The 18,520-nt window shown below is 55.7% G+C and overlaps 1 protein-coding gene across 3 annotated transcripts; it reads left to right on the forward strand.

Moving 5' to 3' along the window:
• The first annotated feature begins 8,204 nt into the window (after positions 1-8,204).
• Positions 8,205-18,305, forward strand: YRDC (yrdC N6-threonylcarbamoyltransferase domain containing). Of its 3 annotated transcripts, XR_005454365.1 has the most exons (7): positions 8,205-8,355; positions 10,575-10,770; positions 13,787-13,901; positions 14,970-15,089; positions 15,913-16,055; positions 17,259-17,464; positions 18,199-18,305. XR_005454365.1 is itself a non-coding variant. In XM_038757919.1 (6 exons), exons 1-6 carry the CDS (start codon positions 8,205-8,207, stop codon positions 17,329-17,331), a joined length of 798 nt encoding a protein of 265 aa, XP_038613847.1. In that variant the 3' UTR covers positions 17,332-18,305. The 3 variants fall into 3 exon arrangements, 2 of the variants coding, with proteins under 2 accessions (XP_038613847.1, XP_038613848.1); XM_038757919.1 differs by having other exon boundaries at positions 17,259-18,305; XM_038757920.1 differs by lacking the exon at positions 14,970-15,089 and having other exon boundaries at positions 17,259-18,305.
• Positions 18,306-18,520: the final 215 nt, after the last annotated feature.

Below are 18,520 nucleotides of genomic sequence, written 5' to 3' on the forward strand. Positions count from 1 at the left end.
GTGGGGTGAGGGGGTGGGACGGGGACAAACAAAAAGAAAACAAAAAAAAAGCTAAGTTATAAATGAACTGTTTTGGCTGCACTGTATGTCACTTTTGCTTATTGTCATGTGAACATGGAAATTAAGGTTACTGGTCTGCATAAAAATTGGAAAGTGAAAGGGGTGTGGTTTCCATCACTCACATCAGTCTCCCCGGGCAGCGGAGGAGGGGTGTCCCCTCCCCAAGGTGCTCAGGGTCTGAGGCGAGCCCCCCGTTGAAGTACAGACCCGATGTTCCTAGAGAGGGAAGCGGCTGTGGCAGAGAGGGCCGGCTGGTATCAGGAAACGGAGCGGGAGTGGAGGAAGGTGGCTTTGCCGTTGGTGGCGTGAGTCAGGGAGGTTGGGCCGATCCCGCTGCCGTCGTGTCACGGAGAGCGGAGCAGACACCTCAGAGAGGGTTGCCAGGGAAGACGTGGCAAGGCTCTCATTGGTTCCGCCCGAGGCCCTGGATGCGAGCCACGCCGTCACCTGGCGTCGGTGAGGCCTCCCAGGCCGGGAGCCTGGGCGGGCTTGGTTCCGCCCGGGTCCCGTCCGGTCGCGGCGAACCCCCGCCCCGGCCCCCGGTCGCTTCTCTCAGCCGGTCGGGCCCAGCTTCGTGACGGTTGCGGGGAGCGGAGCCCCCTCCCTGGCGGCCCGCGAGGCCCCTTGGTGGTAGAGGATGCTTTCGGGACGGTGCCGGGACTCCGAGGTTTTTAGGGTTCAGGTGGCGCGAGTTTTGTTTCTGACCGGTCCCGCGGGAGCCTCCCCCGGCGGGTCCGCTCTACGGACCCTTTCTCCGCGGGGCCCGTGGGCCGCGTGAACGCCGCGGGGTTTGAATCGGACGTGAAAAAGACGATCTAAGCTACTCAGGGTAAAACAAAACAAAAAAACCCTTCCGCCGAAAAGCCTGTAACATTGCAATAAGTCGTCTCATTGGAAACATTCTGTGGTTCCATCATTTCTCCCCAGATCATTTTGAGAGTCTCGCCGGCTCTTCTTCCGAAAGAGGCCCCTTTTCCAGCCCCCTCCAAGTTGCCGTTCACAGGCCGAGCCGGCCGTCTCACCCTCTGGCTAACCATTCATTCATTCAATCGTATTTATTGAGCGCTTACTGTGTGCACAGCACTCTACTAAGCGCTTGGGAAGTACAAGTCGGCAGCATCTAGAGACGGTCCCTACCCAACAACAGGCTCACAGTCTAGGTTCTAGGGCGTGGGCTGGCATCTCCTCGGTGGCTATTGGTAGGAGGAGCCCCGGGCCTGGGGCAGCCAGGATCTTTGGCCCCCACCCCCAAACACCTTCCGGGCACCTGGCTGTTTGCCCTTCCATCCCTGCTACAGACTATCTTGAGGAGGCCGGGGAGAGGGGCTTGCTGGCCATGGTTCAGAGAGGCTGGATTTGAATTAGCAGATGGCAAGGACCTCAGCTTAATAATGATAATAATGGCATTTATCAAGTGCTTACTATGTGCAAAGCACTATTCTAAGCACTGGGGAGGTTACCAGGCGATCAGCTTGCCCCACGGGGGGCTCACAGTCTTCATCTCCATTTTACAGATGAGGGAACTGAGGCACAGAGAAGTTGTGACTTGCCCAAAGTCACACAGCTGACAATTGGCTTCCATAGTGCTCTAGGGGACGTATTGGAGCTGAGGCGGAGTGGGGTGGCCTCCGGGTCCCCGAACAACCCAGTGGCCAAGGGCGACGCAGGGCTGTCCCCTGGGCGACCGATGCCCTTTCCGTGCCATCTGCTCATTCCCTGGCTGAGAGGAGATGGCTGTGGGGCCCTTCAGAGGGCCGGCATCCTGGGCCTCCGACCCCCGTCAGGAATTAGTGACCGTCCACCACGCGTTTATCCTTCTGCCCCCCCACCCTCCTCACTCATTCCCTCTCTCCATGTTGCCGACTTCCAGGGAACGGCATCTTGGAATCAGGTGGGGAAACAAAGAGGCCTATTGGAAACAGGCCCCATCTCAAGGCAACCGCCTTAGCTGGGGCCCCTTTTCAGTGAGCCTTCCCATCTGTTGGGGTGGCAGGAGGTAGGGGGGCATGGAGCAGAACCAGTACCCCCATCTGGCAAGGAGCCAAGCAGGGGTGCCCCAACTGTTCTTCTAGACAGCTAGGATTTCCCAAGAGACTCCCCGTCCCCCCCACCCCCGAATGGTGACCCCAGATCTCAAGGGGGTGGCGAGGCTGCCGGTTTCCCGGGATTGTGAGTCTGAAGGTCAGGCCTGAGTTTCTCCCCCCCGGCTTGCTAGAAGCAGGAGGTCAGCCTCTCAGACATGCCTGGTAGGAAGTGAGCTCCCTGAAGTTTGAGCTGCGGGCCCCAGCTGCTACCTGTCAATAGTAACCTCAACCAGCCCTGGGCTACCAGTGGCAAGGCAGCTGGCGAGGGAGGATTGAAATGCCCTTTGGTGGATATCTATTTGGTTTGCAAGCGCAGGGGAGAGAGTCTGGGGCCCCCGGGGAGGCTCTCCTCTCACCCCATCCCCTCCCAACGCGCAGTCCCTTGGGATCCCACCCTTCGGCTACATCCTGAGGTGAGGTGGGAGGAGAGCTTCTGAGGGCAAAGTTGGGAGACATTCCTGCCAAGGAGCTGGGGGACGGGAGGATGCAGTCTACCCTTGTTCCCCCTTGACTTTCCACCCATCTGATCCTGCTGCTTTCGGCAGCAAGGTCGGGGGGCTCTACCCTGGCCTCTCATGACACCCCTCCAGAAGGTGTTCACGGTACGTGAGCCCCAGCCGTGGCCCGAGGAGCAGGATCCTCACTGGCGTGGCTGGGGCAGGGCTAGCTGCTGATCTGCAGTGGTACCCTCCCCTCCCCTTCTCTTCCCCCCCAAACCCCAGCAGGAGAGGGGAGCACCCCGCTCCCTTCCCCCCCAACACATTTCCAGGTGGGTCTGTAGGCTTGGGGGAGACTGGCGAGGGCCCAGTTAGGGAGTCCACCTAGGCGAGGTCTTGTTCAGTGCCGAAGGTGTCCAGAGAGAGGGGTGCAGATCATCATTTCTTAAAAAAATAAAATAAAAAAGCACTTTAGGTTATTTTATCGTTAACCCGATTGCTGCAATTTCTTTTGTATATACTTTCCACAAAGTTTTATTTTTTGCTCTTGAGTAAAAAGCCCTTCAAGGTGTGAAAAGGAAAAGCACTTACCTTGGTGCAATACTTGTAGCTCGCTAGCGTCGGGGTCCCCGAGGCCCCGCTACGGACCCTCGCTCAGTCCCGGAGTACACTGCCCTGTCTGTGCGATACACACGATTTATGCATCCTTAGCACCCGACCAATCTATGCAAATCCTCCTCCTGTCGCCTCCCTGGAAGGAGCGGCTCTCAAACTTTCTCAAGAGCCGTCCGTCCGCCTCTTTCCCCTAGCCCGGTTGCCAAGGGGAGGAGGAACTTTCCCCTTCTGTTTCCCAGCTGCGGTGCATCCTTCTTCTCCCCACACCTGACCTTAACCAGCAAAGCCTATAGCAAAGGAACCCATCATCTTGAGGGCCGATACATCAGGCTTTTTACAACTCACATCTTCAGTCACATCCAGGGTCTTGTTCTAAAGATTGCAATGGAGCGTCCGAACCGGTGATCTCTCTTCTTTGCAACCGCAGCAGTATCGTGTGATGGTTCGTGAGGCCGTTCCCGTGTCACCAATCAGAAATGTATAGCGGAAAAGTGAACTCAGCCCCACCTCCGCATCCTTCCTCTGGTGCGTGGTTGAAATGAGTTGCCACACCACAGGTGGGCTTAATATGAAATCCCCCTCTGTGTGGTCTAGTCAAAGCGGAATTTGGACTCCGACTGGCATTTTCCCCAGTCGGAGGGATTGGGGAAAAAGAAAAAAAGCATTCCATTTTAAAAGGCTACGGGCAAAATGGAACTCTTCACTGACCAAATGGGCAGTTGACTTGTAATGGGGCCCTTCCTTATTGAGTTAGGAGGAAAAAAGGGAATGCTACATATTTCTGATTGGTTTTGTGTGTATGTACTTAAGCTCCATCTCCCCAGCCCATTTGAGTTTGTCAGTAACGGGCCATCACACTGATTGGGGCCCAGCCCACCCTTAACTCTGCCATCTTGTCTCACCCATTCTGGAGGTGAATTTTCTTGTTTACACTGAAATAAACGCAAGTTAAACCGGCTGTTTATACGATCGTGTACAGAGTCAAAGCTTGTGTTTTTGAGTTGGTGTAAGAGCACGTGCCATCCTATCTGGGGGGGGGGGGGTGCCAGCCAGACCAAAAATCGGTTCTGCCACAGACACCATGTCTCCTGAATGCAGTTTCTACTCTTTTCTTACCAGAAGCTTGCCTAGCAAACTCAAGGGGATGTGTGTTTTGGGTTTTTTTGACAATATCCTGGCTCACCCCAACTGGTTGAGAATCCCAGGCTGCAGTCAGTGGGGTCCCTGGAATTCTGGGGTCCTGGTGTCTGCTTAGAGCTGTAGCTCTCTCCCACCCCACATCCATTTTTGTAGCATTTTGAACTAGGGGGAAGAGGAATGAGAAGGTAACTGCAGTTTCCTGCATTGGTTCACTTCTCTGCTCTTTCCAGGCATATTCTAAACCATCTCCCATCACTGCTTCTGCAGGAAAGAAGGGGGCCTTCTCAGCTTTTTCTATTTTGCCTGACCGCCCCCCTCAATGCATGCATACTCCCAGCTGGGCAATCCTGGCAGTGATTTTTCAAAACACAACATGATTTTCCCAGGACTGACTGTCTCTACTGAAGGAACTGACTTAAACCCGAGACACGGTAACATCCGACTTTCCACTGAGCGATGTGAAAAACGTTAGTTACAGGTTCAGTACTTCCAAAGGAAGAAACCTCCAAATCCAAAAAAGTAAATATGAATTTGTATTTTTGAAGAATGTGAAATAATGGTGTTTGCTTAACTGCTCATTTTGTATAAAGTTAATATTGTACTTTACGATCTGCTAAGTGGAAATTTAACTTTTAATTGAAGAAGCAATATTAATACTAATGGAATCCTAATTAAATGCTTATTTAAATCTGCTGGTGTCAGTGGTGTTTTTCCTCAGCAGCAGCCGGCTCTGCTAAGCTCATTCCTCAGCCTCCTTCAACTTCTTCCCACCAATTTTAGGGGTCAGACCCTTCTCCCTCTTCTCCTCCCCCTGCCTTAAAGGAGGGGATGACGACTATCTGGTTTTCCCCGGGATCCAGCACAGGCTCTTAACAAGTACCACACCCCCTACCCTTCCAAGGGTAAGATTGGGGTCCAACTTCTTAGCATGCAGCTGCATCTCTCAGCTGAGGGTGGATTTTAAAGCCCATCCTATTAATGAGACACCAGTTGCCCCCTTTTTCCGGGCCTCAAGTCCCCTCAGAACCAGGACTGAAACCCACCACAGCCACAATATAAGGTTTGCCATTTATTTTAACACTCGGGTCCACAGCGCAATTGAGACAGCCTATTCAGGGGGGGGACAGGGGAAGAGGTGGAGATTCTGGATGAGGTTCCAGGTGCAGTGATAACCTGCATCCAGAGATCCTTTCTCAAGGCTTTGTAGCACCAGGCCCTGGTGGAAGATTGTTCCCGTCGGCAGGGCTGAGGGGAGAAGCTGCTTCTTGCTCAGGTGAGAGGCTTCTGGTTGAAGCATCAGAAGACTAAACAGGTGAGAGGAAAAAAAAAAGGATACATTGATAGGGAGCCCAGGGTCTTGAGGGCCAAGTTAAGGGTTGAATTCTCTTCTCTTTCCCACCCACTCGCTCCTAAATGGCCGTGGCCACTGACCAGGGAGGAATCCTCATCGTGGAGCAGGCTCTTCAGGTCTTGCAGCATTTTCTCACACGTGGCGATGATCTCCAGGAGATGTTGCTGCCTCTGCTCAAGGGCTTTTAGACGCTCTGAGGCGAGGGTGGGCTGGGGACGGGGACAAGGCCTTGGTGAGTTTCAAACACACCCCTCCCCGCTGTCCCCTCTCTCTAGTTAATAATGACGGCATCTGTTAAGCCCTTGCTATGTCCCAACACTGTTCTAAGCACTGGGGGGGGGGGGGGGGGATACACGGTAATCAGGTGGTCCCACATGGGGCTCACAGTCTTCATCCCCATTTTACGGATGAGGTAACTGAGGCCCAGAAGTGACTAGCCCAAAGTCACCCAACTGACAAGCGGCAGAGCGGCATTAGAACCCATGACCTCTGACCAAACCCGGACTCTTCCCCCTGAGCCACGCTGCTTCTCTAGTTCTCCCCCCTTCAATGCACTCACCTGGGCAGCACTTGCAAGGATGGTGCTTCCAGCATCTGGGGCGCTGTGGGACCAAAACAGAAAGATAGTAATAATGGCATTTGTTAAGCATTTACTATGTGCCAAGCACTGTGGAGGATATAAGGGGATCAGAGTGTCCCATGTGGGGCTCCCAGGCTTCGTCCTGGGAGAAGCAGCGCGGCTCAGTGGAAAAAGCCCAGGCTTTGGAGTCAAAGGTCATGGGTTCAAATCCCTCCTCTGCCAATTGGCAGCTGTGTGAGTTTGGGCAAATCACTTAACTTCTCCGTTACCTCATTTGTGAAATGGGGATGAAGACTGTGAGCGCCCCCCCCAGGGGACAACCTGATGATCTTGTAACCTCCCCAGCCTTTAAAACAGTGCTTTGCACCTAGTAAGTGCTTAATAAATGCTATCATTACTATTATCACTTCTCTGTGCCTCAGTTCCCTCATCTGTAAAAGGGGAATGAAGACTGGGAGCCCCCCGTGGGACAACCTGATCACCTTGTAACCTCCCCAGCGTTTAAAACAGTGCTTTGCACCTAGTAAGCGCTTAATAAATGCTATCACTACTATTGTTATCACTTCTCTGTGCCTCAGTTCCCTCATCTGTAAAAGGGGAATCAAATCCCTGCTCCGCCACTTGTCAGCTGTGTGACTTTGGGCAAGTCACTTCACTGGGCCTCAGTTACCTCATCTGTAAAATGGGGATTAAGACTGTGAGCCCCATGTGGGACAACACGATCATCCTGTACCCTCCCAGCGCTTAGAACAGTGCTTTGCGCATAGTAAGCACTTAATAAATGCCATTATTATTATTAAGACTGGGAGCCCCCTGTGGGACAACCTGAACACCTTGTAACCTCCCCAGCCTTTAAAACAGTGCTTTGCACATAGTAAGCGCTTAATAAATGCTATCATTACTATTGTTATCACTTCTCTGTGCCTCAGTTCCCTCAACTGTAAAAGGGGAATGAAGACTGGGAGCCCCCCGTGGGACAACCTGATCACCTTGTAACCTCCACAGCCTTTAAAACAGTGCTTTGCACCTAGTAAGCGCTTAATAAATGCTATCACTACTATTGTTATCACTTCTCTGTGCCTCAGTTCCCTCATCGGTAAAAGGGGAATGAAGACTGGGAGCCCCCCCGTGGGACAACCTGATCACCTGGTAACCTCCCAGCGTTTAAAACAGTGCTCTACACCTAGTAAGCGCTTAATAAATGCTATCATTACTATTGTTATCACTTCTCTGCGCCTCAGTTCCCTCATCTGTAAAAGGGGAATGAAGACTGGGAGCCCCCCCATGGGACAACCTGATCACCTTATAACCTCCCCAGCCTTTAAAACAGTGCTTTGCACATGGTGGGCGCTTAATAAGTGCCATTACTATTATCCCCATTTTACAGATAAGGTGACTGAGGCCTAGAGCCGTGACTGGGCCAAAGCCACCCAGCTGACAGGAGGCGGAGTGGGGATTCGAACCCATGACCTGGGGCTCCCAAGGCCGGGTTCTTTCCCCTGAGCCCCGCTGTTTGGCAGAAAGATGGTCCGTCTCTCTATGCTGCCAACTTGGACTTCCCAAGCGCTTAGTACAGTGCTCTGCACACACAGGAAGCGCTCAATAAATACAATTGAATGAATGAATAGTCCTGAGCTGCCCCTGCCCTCCCTCCCAGCAGCCTTTGCGAGCCCTTGGCTGCCCCTGCCCTCCCTCCCAGCATCCTTTGCGGGGGATGCCAGGGCTGCCCCGGTGACCTCTGGGAATCCTGGCTCGGCTCCATCTTCCGCTGACGGCCCTGCCCTTCCCGCCCCCCTTTTATGCCTCCGCGCTCACCGCCGCCCCCTGGCGCTCGCGTGGGGTCCTGCAGGCGGGCGCGGGCCCTTTAAGAGGCCGACGAGGGGGCGGGGCCTCGGCGCCGTGTCGTCACTTCCGGCCGGCGGAGGGGAGCGCCGGGGATGGCGCCGTCGCCGCCGCGGCCCGGGTTGGGATCCGCAGCCGCTGCCGCCGCCTGGAGGGGTCTGAGCGACGCTACCGGGCCCGACCCGCCGGCGGGGGGCCCGCGCCTGCTCAGGCTTCCCGGAGAGGACGCCGTCCGGGGGCGAGAAGGTCCGGCGGAACGGGGCGGCGTGGGGGGGGGGGCGGGAGGGAGGCGCGGGCGCGCGCAGGGGGAGGGCGGGGGCGCGCGCTCCCCCTGCTGGTGATGGCTAGGTGGAGACCGGGGGGGCTCGCGCCCCCTGCTGGTGACGGCCAGGCGGAGACCGGGGGGCGCGCGCGCCCTCTGCTGGTGATGGTCAGGTGGAGACGGGGGGGGCGCGCGCGCCCTCTGCTGGTGACGGCCAGGCGGAGACCGGGGGGCGCGCGCGCCCTCTGCTGGTGATGGTCAGGTGGAGACGGGGGGGCGCGCGCCCCCTGCTGGTGACGGTCAGGCGGAGACGGGGGGGCGCTTGCGCCCCCTGCTGGTGACGGCCAGGCGGAGACGGGGGGACGCGCGCCCCCTGCTGGTGGTGGCTAGGTGGAGACCGGGGGGCGCGCGCGCCCTCTGCTGGTGATGGCTAGGTGGAGGCGGGGGGGGGCTCGCGCCCCCTGCTGGTGACGGTCAGGCGGAGACGGGGGGGGGCTCGCGCCCCCTGCTGGTGACGGCCAGGTGGAGACCGGGGGGGGCGCGCGCGCCCTCTGCTGGTGATGGCCCAGCGGAGGCGGGGGGCGCGCGCCCCCTGCTGGTGACGGTCAGGCGGAGACGGGGGGCGCGCGCCCCCTGCTGGTGACGGCCAGGCGGAGACCGGGGGGCGCGCGCGCCCTCTGCTGGTGATGGTCAGGTGGAGATGGGGGGCGCGCCCCCTGCTGGAGACGGTCAGGTGGAAACGGGGGGGCTCGCGCCCCCTGTTGGTGACGGTCAGGTGGAGATGGGGGGGCTCGCGCCCCCTGCTGGTGACGGTCAGGCGGAGACGGGGGGACGCGCGCCCCCTGCTGGTGATGGCTAGGTGGAGACCGGGGGGGCGCTCGCGCCCCCTGCTGGTGACGGCCAGGCGGAGACCGGGGGGCGCGCGCGCCCTCTGCTGATGATGGCTAGGTGGAGACCGGGGGGGGCGCTCGCGCCCCCTGCTGGTGACGGTCAGGTGGAGGCGGGGGGCGCGCGCCATCTGCTGGTGATGGTCAGGTGGAGACGGGGGGCGCGCGCCCCCTGCTGGTGACGGCCAGGCGGAGACGAGGAGGGGCGTGCGCCCTCTGCTGGTGATGGTCAGGTGGAGGCGGGGGGCGCGCGCCATCTGCTGGTGATGGTCAGGTGGAGACGGGGGGCGCGCGCCCCCTGCTGGTGACGGCCAGGCGGAGACGGGGGGGAGGGCGCACGCCCTCTGCTGGTGACGGTCGGGTGAGACGGGGGGGGCCTCGCGCCCCCTGCTGGTGACGGCCAGGTGGAGACGGCCGGGCGCCTGCTTCCTTAATAATAATAATGGTGATGGTATTTGTTAAGCACTTACTATGTGCAAAGCACTGTTCTGAGCGCCGGGGGGGATACAAGGGAATCAGGTTGTCCCACGTGGGGCTCACAGTCTTCATCCCCATTTGACAGATGAGGGAACTGAGGCCCATAGAAGTGACTTGCCCGAGGTCACCCAGCTGATGAGTGGCGGAGCCGGGACTCGAACCCCCGACTCCCAAGCCCGGGCTCTTGCCCCTGCGCCACGCTGCTTCTCCCATTCATTCACCGCGCAGTGGCGAGAGCCCGGGCTTGGGAGTCGGAGGTCGTGGGTTCGAGTCCCGGCTCCGCCACTCGTCAGCTGGGTGACCTCGGGCAAGTCACTTCAGTTTTCTGCGCCTCAGTTCCCTCATCTGTCAAATGGGGGTGAAGACTGTGAGCCCCGCGTGGGACCACCTGACTACCTTGTATCCCCCTCAGTGCTAAGAACAGTGCTTGGCACGTAGCGCTTAACAAATGCCATCATTAGTATTATTATTCAATCCCAGCTCCCCCTTTTTTATTTAATGGTATTCGTTAATCACTCAATCGCATTTATTGAGCGCTTACTGTGTGCAGAGCACTGTACTGAGCGCCTGGGAAGTCCAAGTTGGCAACATCTAGAGACGGTCCCTACCCAACAGTGGGCTCCCAGTCTAGAAGGGGGAGACAAGAGAAGGTGCCAAGCACTGTCCTAAACGCTGCAGTGGATCCAAGCCAGTCGGGTCGGACACAGTCCCTGTAGATCGATCATCCAGGCAGCAGCGTGAAGTCTGGTGGGGCAGGGGAGAGGGTCCCCGAGGCCTGCAGGGAGGACGTTTTTCCCGTAGTAACGGCCCCCGGGCCCCCCGGCGTGTCTCCTCCACAGGTTGGCGGGAGGCGGTGGGCCTGGCGGTGTCTGCCCTGCGGGCGGGCGGCGTCATCGCGGTGCCCACGGACACGCTGTACGGACTGGCCTGCTCCGCGCTCAGCTCGGCCGCGCTCGGGGACGTCTACCGCATCAAGGGGCGCGGCGGCCACAAGCCCCTCGCCCTCTGTCTGGGAAGCGTGGCCGACGTCTACAGGTCAGGGGACACCGACACCCCCCGTCCCCTCCGTCCCCTAGGGTCTAGGGGAGTGGGCACCGGCCGGGGGCCGGGACGGGGAGAAGCAGCGGGGCTCGGTGGAAAGAGCCTGGGCTTTGGGGTCAATCAACGATCAATCAATCAATCGTATTGATTGAGCGCTTACCGCGTGCAGAGCACCGGACTAAGCGCTTGGGAAGGCCAAGTCGGCGACACATGGAGACCGTCCCTACCCAGGTTCAGTTGTCAGCTGTGTGACTTTGGGCAAGTCCCTTCACTTGTCTGTGCCTCAGTGACCTCATCTGGAAAATGGGGATTGACCGTGAGCCTTCTGTGGGACAGCCTGATCACTCTGTAGCCTCCCCGGCGCTGTGCACGTAGTAAGCGCTTAATAAATACCATCATTATTATTATTATTATTATCTAACCCCGCCCTGCCACTCGCCTGCTGGATCACAGTTGGGCAAGCCGCCCGACTCCTCTACGCCTCGGTTTTCTCGTCCGCAGAATGGGGATAAAATGCCCACTCTTTCAGGCTGTGAGGCCCACCTGGAATGGGGGCTGTGTCTGACTGGACTGTTATGCTGTGGCTCAAGGGAAAGCGGCCGGGATTTGGAGTCAGAGGTCACGGGTTCAAATCCCAGCTCTGCCAACTGTCAGCTGGGTGACTTGGGGCCAGTCACTTAATTTCTCTGTGCCTCAGTTACCTCATCTGTAAAATGGGGATTAAAATTGTGAGCTCCCCCCCCCCCCCCCGTGGGACAACCTGATCACCTTGGAACCTTCCCAGCGCTTAGAACAGTGCTTTGCACATAGTAAGCGCTTAACAAATGCCAGCATTATTACTCCAGTGCATAGAACAGTGCTTTGCACATAGTAAGCGCTTTATAAATGCTATTATTATTATTATCTCAGTGCTTAGCACAGTTCTTGCTGCTTAGGAAGTGCTCAACACGCCAAAGGTATCATTACCTGGTTCTTGATGCCCCCATTAACAAGAAGAGATCCTACTTTGCCTCCTCCTCCCTTTTTTAAAATGGAACTTAATCAATCAATCAGTCAATCAGTATTTGACACTTAAGTGCATACTTCGTGCCAAGTTCTGTACTTAGCAGTGGGTTAGATACCAGACAGTCAAGCCTGACACATCCTCTTTCCCACACGGGGCCCCTACTCGTAAGTAGGAGGGAGTAGGATGTAATCCCCATTTGCCAGAATGAGGTAACTGATGCCCAGAGAATTCATTCATTCATTCACTCGTATTTATTGAGCGCTTACTGTGTACAGAGCACTGTACTAAGCACTTGGGAAGTCCAAGTCGGCAACATATAGAGCCCCCTCCTTCCTCCCCCTCTCCATCCCCCCTGCCTTACCTCCTTCTCTTCCCCACAACACCTGTATATATGGATATATGTTTGTACGGATTTATTACTCTATTTTACTTGTACATATTCTACTTATTTTATTTTGTTAATATGTTTTGTTTTGTTCTCTGTCTACCCCTTCTAGACTGTGAGCCCGCTGTTGGGTAGGGACCATCTCTCTATGTTGCCAACTTGGACTTCCCAAGCGCTTAGTCCAGTGGTCTGCACACAGTAAGCGCTCAATAAATACGATTGAATGAATGAATATAGAGACGGTCCCTACCCAACAGTGGGCTCACAGTCTAGAAGGGGGAGACGGACAACAAAACAAAACATGTGGGCAGGTGTCAAGTCGTCAGGACAAAGTGACTTCTCCCTCTTTTAGACTGTGAGCCCACAGTTGGGTAGGGACCGTCTCTATATGTTGCCAACTTGTACTTCCCAAGCGCTTAGTCCAGTGCTCTGCACACAGTAAGCGCTCAATAAATACGATTGATTGATTGAAGTGACTTGCCCAAGGTGAATCCAGCCAGAGCCGGGATCATTCATTCATTCAGTCGTATTTATTGAGCGCTTACTGTGGGCAGAGCACTGGACTAAGCGCTTGGGAAGTCCAAGTTGGCAACACACAGAGACGGTCCCTACCCAACAGCGGGCTCACAGTCTAGGAGGGGGAGGCGGACAACAAAACAAAACGTATTAACAAAACAAAATACATAGAATGAATATGTACAAATAAAATAGGGTAATAAATATGTTCATACATCATCATCAATCGTATTTTTTGAGCGCTTACTGTGTGCAGAGCACTGTACTAAGCGCTTGGGAAGTACAAGTTGGCAACATGTAGAGACAGTCCCTACCCAACAGTGGGCTCACAGTCATACTTCTATGCAGGTGCATCCTTCCCACTGTTGGGTAGGGACTGTCTCTAAATGTTGCCAACTTGTACTTCCCAAGCGCTTAGTCCAGTGCTCTGCCCACAGTAAGCGCTCAATAAATACGATTGATTGATTGATTGATTGATTCCCACCAAGTGGGGCATCTCCCGTTGGGGACCTTCCGGGGACAAGGGGGGGTGGGCTGAGGAGAAGCCGGGCCTGACCATCCTTCCCTCGTGAGGCATTTTGTCCCTTTGATGTCCAGCATTCGTTGCTCAGGGGGCTTTGGAGCCAGTGACCATCTTTGAATCAATCAATCAATCGTATTTATTGGGCGCTTACTATGTGCAGAGGTTGGGTGGGGACTGTCTCTATATGTTGCCAATTTGTACTTCCCAAGCGCTTAGTCCAGTGCTCTGCACATAGTAAGCGCTCAATAAATACGATTGATGATGATGATGGTGCAGAGCACTTTGGAGAGCTGGCGGAAGGGGTAGAGGGGGGAGCCCGCCTGAGGTCATCATCATCATCATCAATCGTATTTATTGAGCGCTTACTGTGTGCAGAGCACTGTAGTAAGCGCTTGGGAAGTACAAGTTGGCAACATATAGAGACGGTCCCTGCCCAGCAGTGGGCTCACAGCCTAAAAGGGGGTGACAGAGAACAAAACCAAACCTACTAACAAAGTAAAATAAATAGAATATGGGAGGTCGCGGCCTCCGGGAGGGCGGGCCGGGGCTCCGGGCTGAGCCTGCCGCCTTTCCCGAGCAGGTTCTGCGTAGTGAGGGTTCCCCGGGAGCTGCTGCAGGACCTGCTGCCCGGCCCGGTGACCCTGGTGATGGAGCGATCCCACCAGCTCAGCCGCCACCTCAACCCTTTCACCCCCGTAAGTTGTTGGCTCGCGCCCCTTTCCAGCCCCTCCGCGCCCCGGGCTGCCGTGGCCTGCTTTCCCTCATCCCGTCGTACTCGTCGTGCGCTTACCCCCTCGCCGCTCTGGCGGGACAAAGCAAGCGGATTTGGATTCGGAGTTTCCGTTCTTCGCCGAAGTAGGTATCTGGTGCTGATGGGAGAGGTCGGGCTGTGGACGGCCTTACGTTTGGAAAACCGGACTCACATTGAAACCGCCTTGGGAGGACTGGAGAGGCATCGGGATATTTATCTGTCTGAAATGAGCACCGCTGTGGTGGAAAGACATTGTGTTTTCTCTTTTAATGGTTGCTCTCTCCCTTGGGGTGAAAGCTGACACTTTTTTAAAAGGCCGTTTGAGCCCAATCAATCAATCAATCGTATTTATTGAGCGCCTACTATGTGCAGAGCACTGGACTAAGCACTTGGGAAGTACAAATTGGCAACATACAGAGACGGTCCCTACCCAACAGTGGGCTCACAGTCTAAAAGGGGGAGACAGAGAACAAAACCAAACATACTAACAAAATAAAATAGAATAGATATGTACAAATAAAGTAAATAGAGTAATAAATATGTACAAACATATATACATATATACAGGTGCTGTGGGGAAGGGAAGGAGGTAAGATGGGGGGGATGGAGGGGGGAGAGGAAGGAAGGGGCCCAGTCTGGGAAGGCCTCCTGGAGGAGGTGAGACCCATGATCGGGAAGATTTACCAACTTGTACTTCCCAAGCGCTTAGTACAGTGCTCTGCACACAGTAAGCGCTCAATAAATACGATTGATGATGATTTACCATCCCCCCACCTTCAGAGCCCTTAAGAAATCACGTCTCCTTTACCTACCTCTGTTTCAGCCCTTCCACCCTGCCTTAAATTCCCACTTAGGTGGTTCTCGCCTTTAGTCGCTTTCTCCCCCCACCACCTGTAGTGGATTTTAAGTGTCTCACCTGCTCTGCTAGAACGATAGCTCCTGAAATTGATAGATGAAGGGTCGATTTTCACCCAAGCCTCTCCGCCGACCCCCTCTCTCCTCCGGCTTGCAGCTGGTGGGCATCCGGATCCCCCGCCACGCCTTCATGCAGCAGCTGGTCCAGAAGTTCTCCGGCCCCCTGGCCCTCACCAGTGCCAACGTCAGCTCGCAAGCCAGCTCCCTGACCGTCGCGGTAAGGGCTGCCCGTCTCCCTCAACCCCCACGATGCCCTTGTTTCTTAAGTTAACGATTTATCCACTTGCGTTTAACATTGGTTCTGTTACCATAGCGGTCGCCTATACATCCCCCGAAGCCCGGGCGTCTTTCCCGTTAGATTGGAATCTCTTTGAAGGCCCAGATGCCTAACCCTGCTGTTTGCCGTCAATGCTCGTGTTTAAATCCCGCATCCGGAATTTAGTTTGGGGTCTGCGGGTTCTGCTGGGTTGTAAGCTCCTTGAGGATAGAGAGCGTTTCTGTTGGTTCTTTGGCAGGCTCTCCCAGGGGCTTAAGAAATACCATCCTTCGACTCTTGTCCCTTCTCCAAGCGTCCAGCACGGAGTTCTGCCCAGGCAGTAGCCAAAACGGTGGACTGATGGGGTGGAGGAGAAGAACACGTTTTGTTCCATTTCCCTTCAGGGCCCTACTGAGAGCTCACCTCCTCCAGGAGGCCTTCCCAGACTGAGCCCCTTCCTTCCTCTCCCCCTCGTCCCCCTCTCCATCCGCCCCATCTTACCTCCTTCCCTTCCCCACAGCACCTGTATATATGTATATATGTTTGTGCATATTTGTTACTCTATTTATTTTACTTGTACATATCTATTCTATTTATTTTATTTTGTTAGTATGTTTGGTTTTGTTCTCCGTCTCCCCCTTCTAGACTGTGAGCCCACTGTTGGGTAGGGACTGTCTCTGTATGTTCCCAATTTGTACTTCCCAAGCGCTGAGTACGGTGCTCTGCACACAGTAAGCGCTCAATAAATACGATTGATGATGATGATGATGATCTTCTCTCTCAGGAGTTCCAGGACCTGTGGCCTCAGTTATCCTTGATCGTCGACGGGGGGCCGATCGGAGACGTCCAGAGCCCCGAATGTCGCCTGGGCTCGACCGTGGTGGACCTGTCCGTCCCCGGCGAGTTCAGCATCATCCGGCCGGGCTGGTAGGTGGGCGGGCCGGGCGGGCGGGCGGGCGGGCATCTTGGGGAATCAGGACGTCACCTCTTCCCTCTTCAGGACGTCACTTGGGAAGTACAAATTGGCAACATATAGAGACAGTCCCTACCCAACAGTGGGCTCACAGTCTAGAACGGGGAGACAGAGAACAAAACCAAACATACTAACAAAATAAAATAAATAGGATAGATATGTACAAGTAAAATAAATAAATAAATAGAGTAATAAATATGTACAACCATATATACATATATACAGGTGCTGTGGGGAAGGGAAGGAGGTAAGATGGGGGGATGGAGAGGGGGACGAGGGGGAGAGGGCAAAAAGAGCTCCACTTTCTTGTTGGGAAAAGCAGGCCGGCCTCGCCTCCTCACGTTCCCCTCTCCGGCTGTCCAGGGGAGGGTCTGGGCTCATTCAGAGCCATCGACCTCTCCCTTCCCTGCCAAGCAGACGGACTTCGTTCCCTTGTCGGGGGACCACGCTTCGGTGTGTGTAAAATATGGCCAACTTGTACTTCCCGAGCGCTTAGTACAGTGCTCTGCACACAGTAAGCGCTCAGTAAATAGGATTGAATGAGTGAATGAAATGGCTCCATATCCTGGGGCTGATGGGTGAATTTGGAGCCGGGACTCCCGGGGGTCTCGGTGTACGCCGTGGAGGGTACAGGGTGTGGAAGAGAGTTCTTCCCGCGCAGCCGCTCTCTCGGTCGTTTAGTACAGTGCCCCGCCCATAGAGGTGCTCAGGTTGGGGCAGGAGATGCCAGAAAGCAGACTAGAGCAGCTCCGCCTCCTCCCAGGCAGTGAAGCTGGGTGGTTTAGGGGATAGAGCTTGGTCCTGGGAGTCTGAAGGACTTGGGTTCTAATCCCGGCTCCACCACGTCTTCTGTGTGACCCGGGGCACGTCTCCGAGCCTCAGTTACCTCACCTGTAAAACGGGGATGAAGAGCGGGAGCCCCACGTGGGACAGGGACTGCGTCCAACCCGGTTAACTCGTGTCTATTCCAGCGCTCACAACGGTGTTTGACGCACGCAGTAGGCACTTAACGGGTGCCGTCGGTACCGTTAGCCATTTCCGCGGGCCTCCCCCAGCCGCCGTGGCCGGGGGGGGATTGTGCTGTGTCGGCGCGGCTGGCGCGATTGGCGATGGGATTAGGGGGGGCAGAGCTTACCGTCTTCCGCTTCTCTCCACAGCGCCCTGACCGAGACGGCCGACGTTCTCCAGAGAAAGTACGGTTTGCAGCCGTCCAAGGAATCCCGCCCTTAGCATCAGAATCCAGCGGGGTCAAGGTCGTCTTGCCAGGCACCGTGTGCCTTTGGGGGTCTTGCGGCCTCGTTCGATGAGGTCGGCGGAGCCGGTTGTCTAGAGCTCAGCCCTGCTCTTTGGGGGAGTTGTTCAAGTAAGTCAGCCCGCCCCACGCCCTAGCCCGAAGCGGGGGGTGAGGCTGGCCAAAGCCGTCCCGTGCTGCAGCAGAGCAGGGTCCCACCTCGGTCTCGTCGCCCTCCCCAATTAAAGCGGCACGATGCGAGGCTCCCGTCGGGTTTGTTGGGAGAAGCCTTTCAGCCGAATTCTCATCTAGAGACCTTCCTGGGAGCACTGGGAAGATTCCCGGGGCGGCCTCGGTTGGCAACTAGGCTGACCGTCGCGTCTTTACGCGCGGTTCCGGGGGGACGGCACGCCCGGGCCCCGGCGTCCCGCTCCGTAACTGGAAAGTTCGGCACGTACAGAGTAACAAGATGCAGTTTGGCTGGCCGAGGAGAAGGAGCCCGGGGCTGGGTTCGAATTGCGGCTCTCCCTGATGTGCGACCTTGGGCAAGTAAAATGATGATTCCTACCGATTTAGACCATGAGCCCCGTGGGTTCGGGGACTGTAGCCAACCCAATTAACTTGGATCTACCCCAGCGCTTCAAACTGCGTCTGATACAGGGTTAACAAATACAACGGTACTAATTATTCTTTCCCCATCCTCAGGCTAGAGGTGGGCTCCGGGTTCGACAATCCCTTGTGTTTTCTGGAGCCAGCCCTAGCGTCAGGACGTCCCTTTAGGGTTGGCTAGTCGTGGTCTGGAGAGGGGAATCGATAAGTAGAGTCTCTGGCTGTGAAGGGGTGTCTCCTTCCCTGCCTCCCCTTAGGGATCGAGCGGCAGCGACCCAGCGGAGAGACACAAATGACCAAATCTGCGTTCGCCTGTTCCGGGTTGGAACTCCGATGCAATAAAAGCCCCCGAGGGCATAATCTCCCTGCGAGTGGCTTGCAATTTGTGGTTCCCGCTTTGAGTCTTCCTAAAAAGCACATCTCCTAGACTGAGCCCTCATTTCCCTCTTCTCCCACTCCCTTCTATGTTGCCCTTGATTTATTCACCCCTCCCTCAGCCCCACAGCGCATACGTACGTCTCCGCGACGTTTCTATCGACGTCTGTCTTCCCCTGTAGGCTGTAAGGGGCCAGGGGACGT

Source organism: Tachyglossus aculeatus, chromosome 16 (genome assembly GCF_015852505.1).
Source record: "Tachyglossus aculeatus isolate mTacAcu1 chromosome 16, mTacAcu1.pri, whole genome shotgun sequence".
Lineage (NCBI taxonomy): Eukaryota > Metazoa > Chordata > Mammalia > Monotremata > Tachyglossidae > Tachyglossus > Tachyglossus aculeatus.

Excerpts from the sequence above, each read along its gene's own strand:
- YRDC (XM_038757919.1), top strand. The coding sequence starts at position 8,205 with ATGGCGCCGTCGCCGCCGCGGCCCGGGTTGGGATCCGCAGCCGCTGCC. Across the intron at positions 13,902-14,969 it reads ACCTCAACCCTTTCACCCCC|CTGGTGGGCATCCGGATCCC; the intron begins GTAAGTTGTTGG and ends TCCGGCTTGCAG. Across the intron at positions 16,056-17,258 it reads AGCATCATCCGGCCGGGCTG|CGCCCTGACCGAGACGGCCG; the intron begins GTAGGTGGGCGG and ends TTCTCTCCACAG.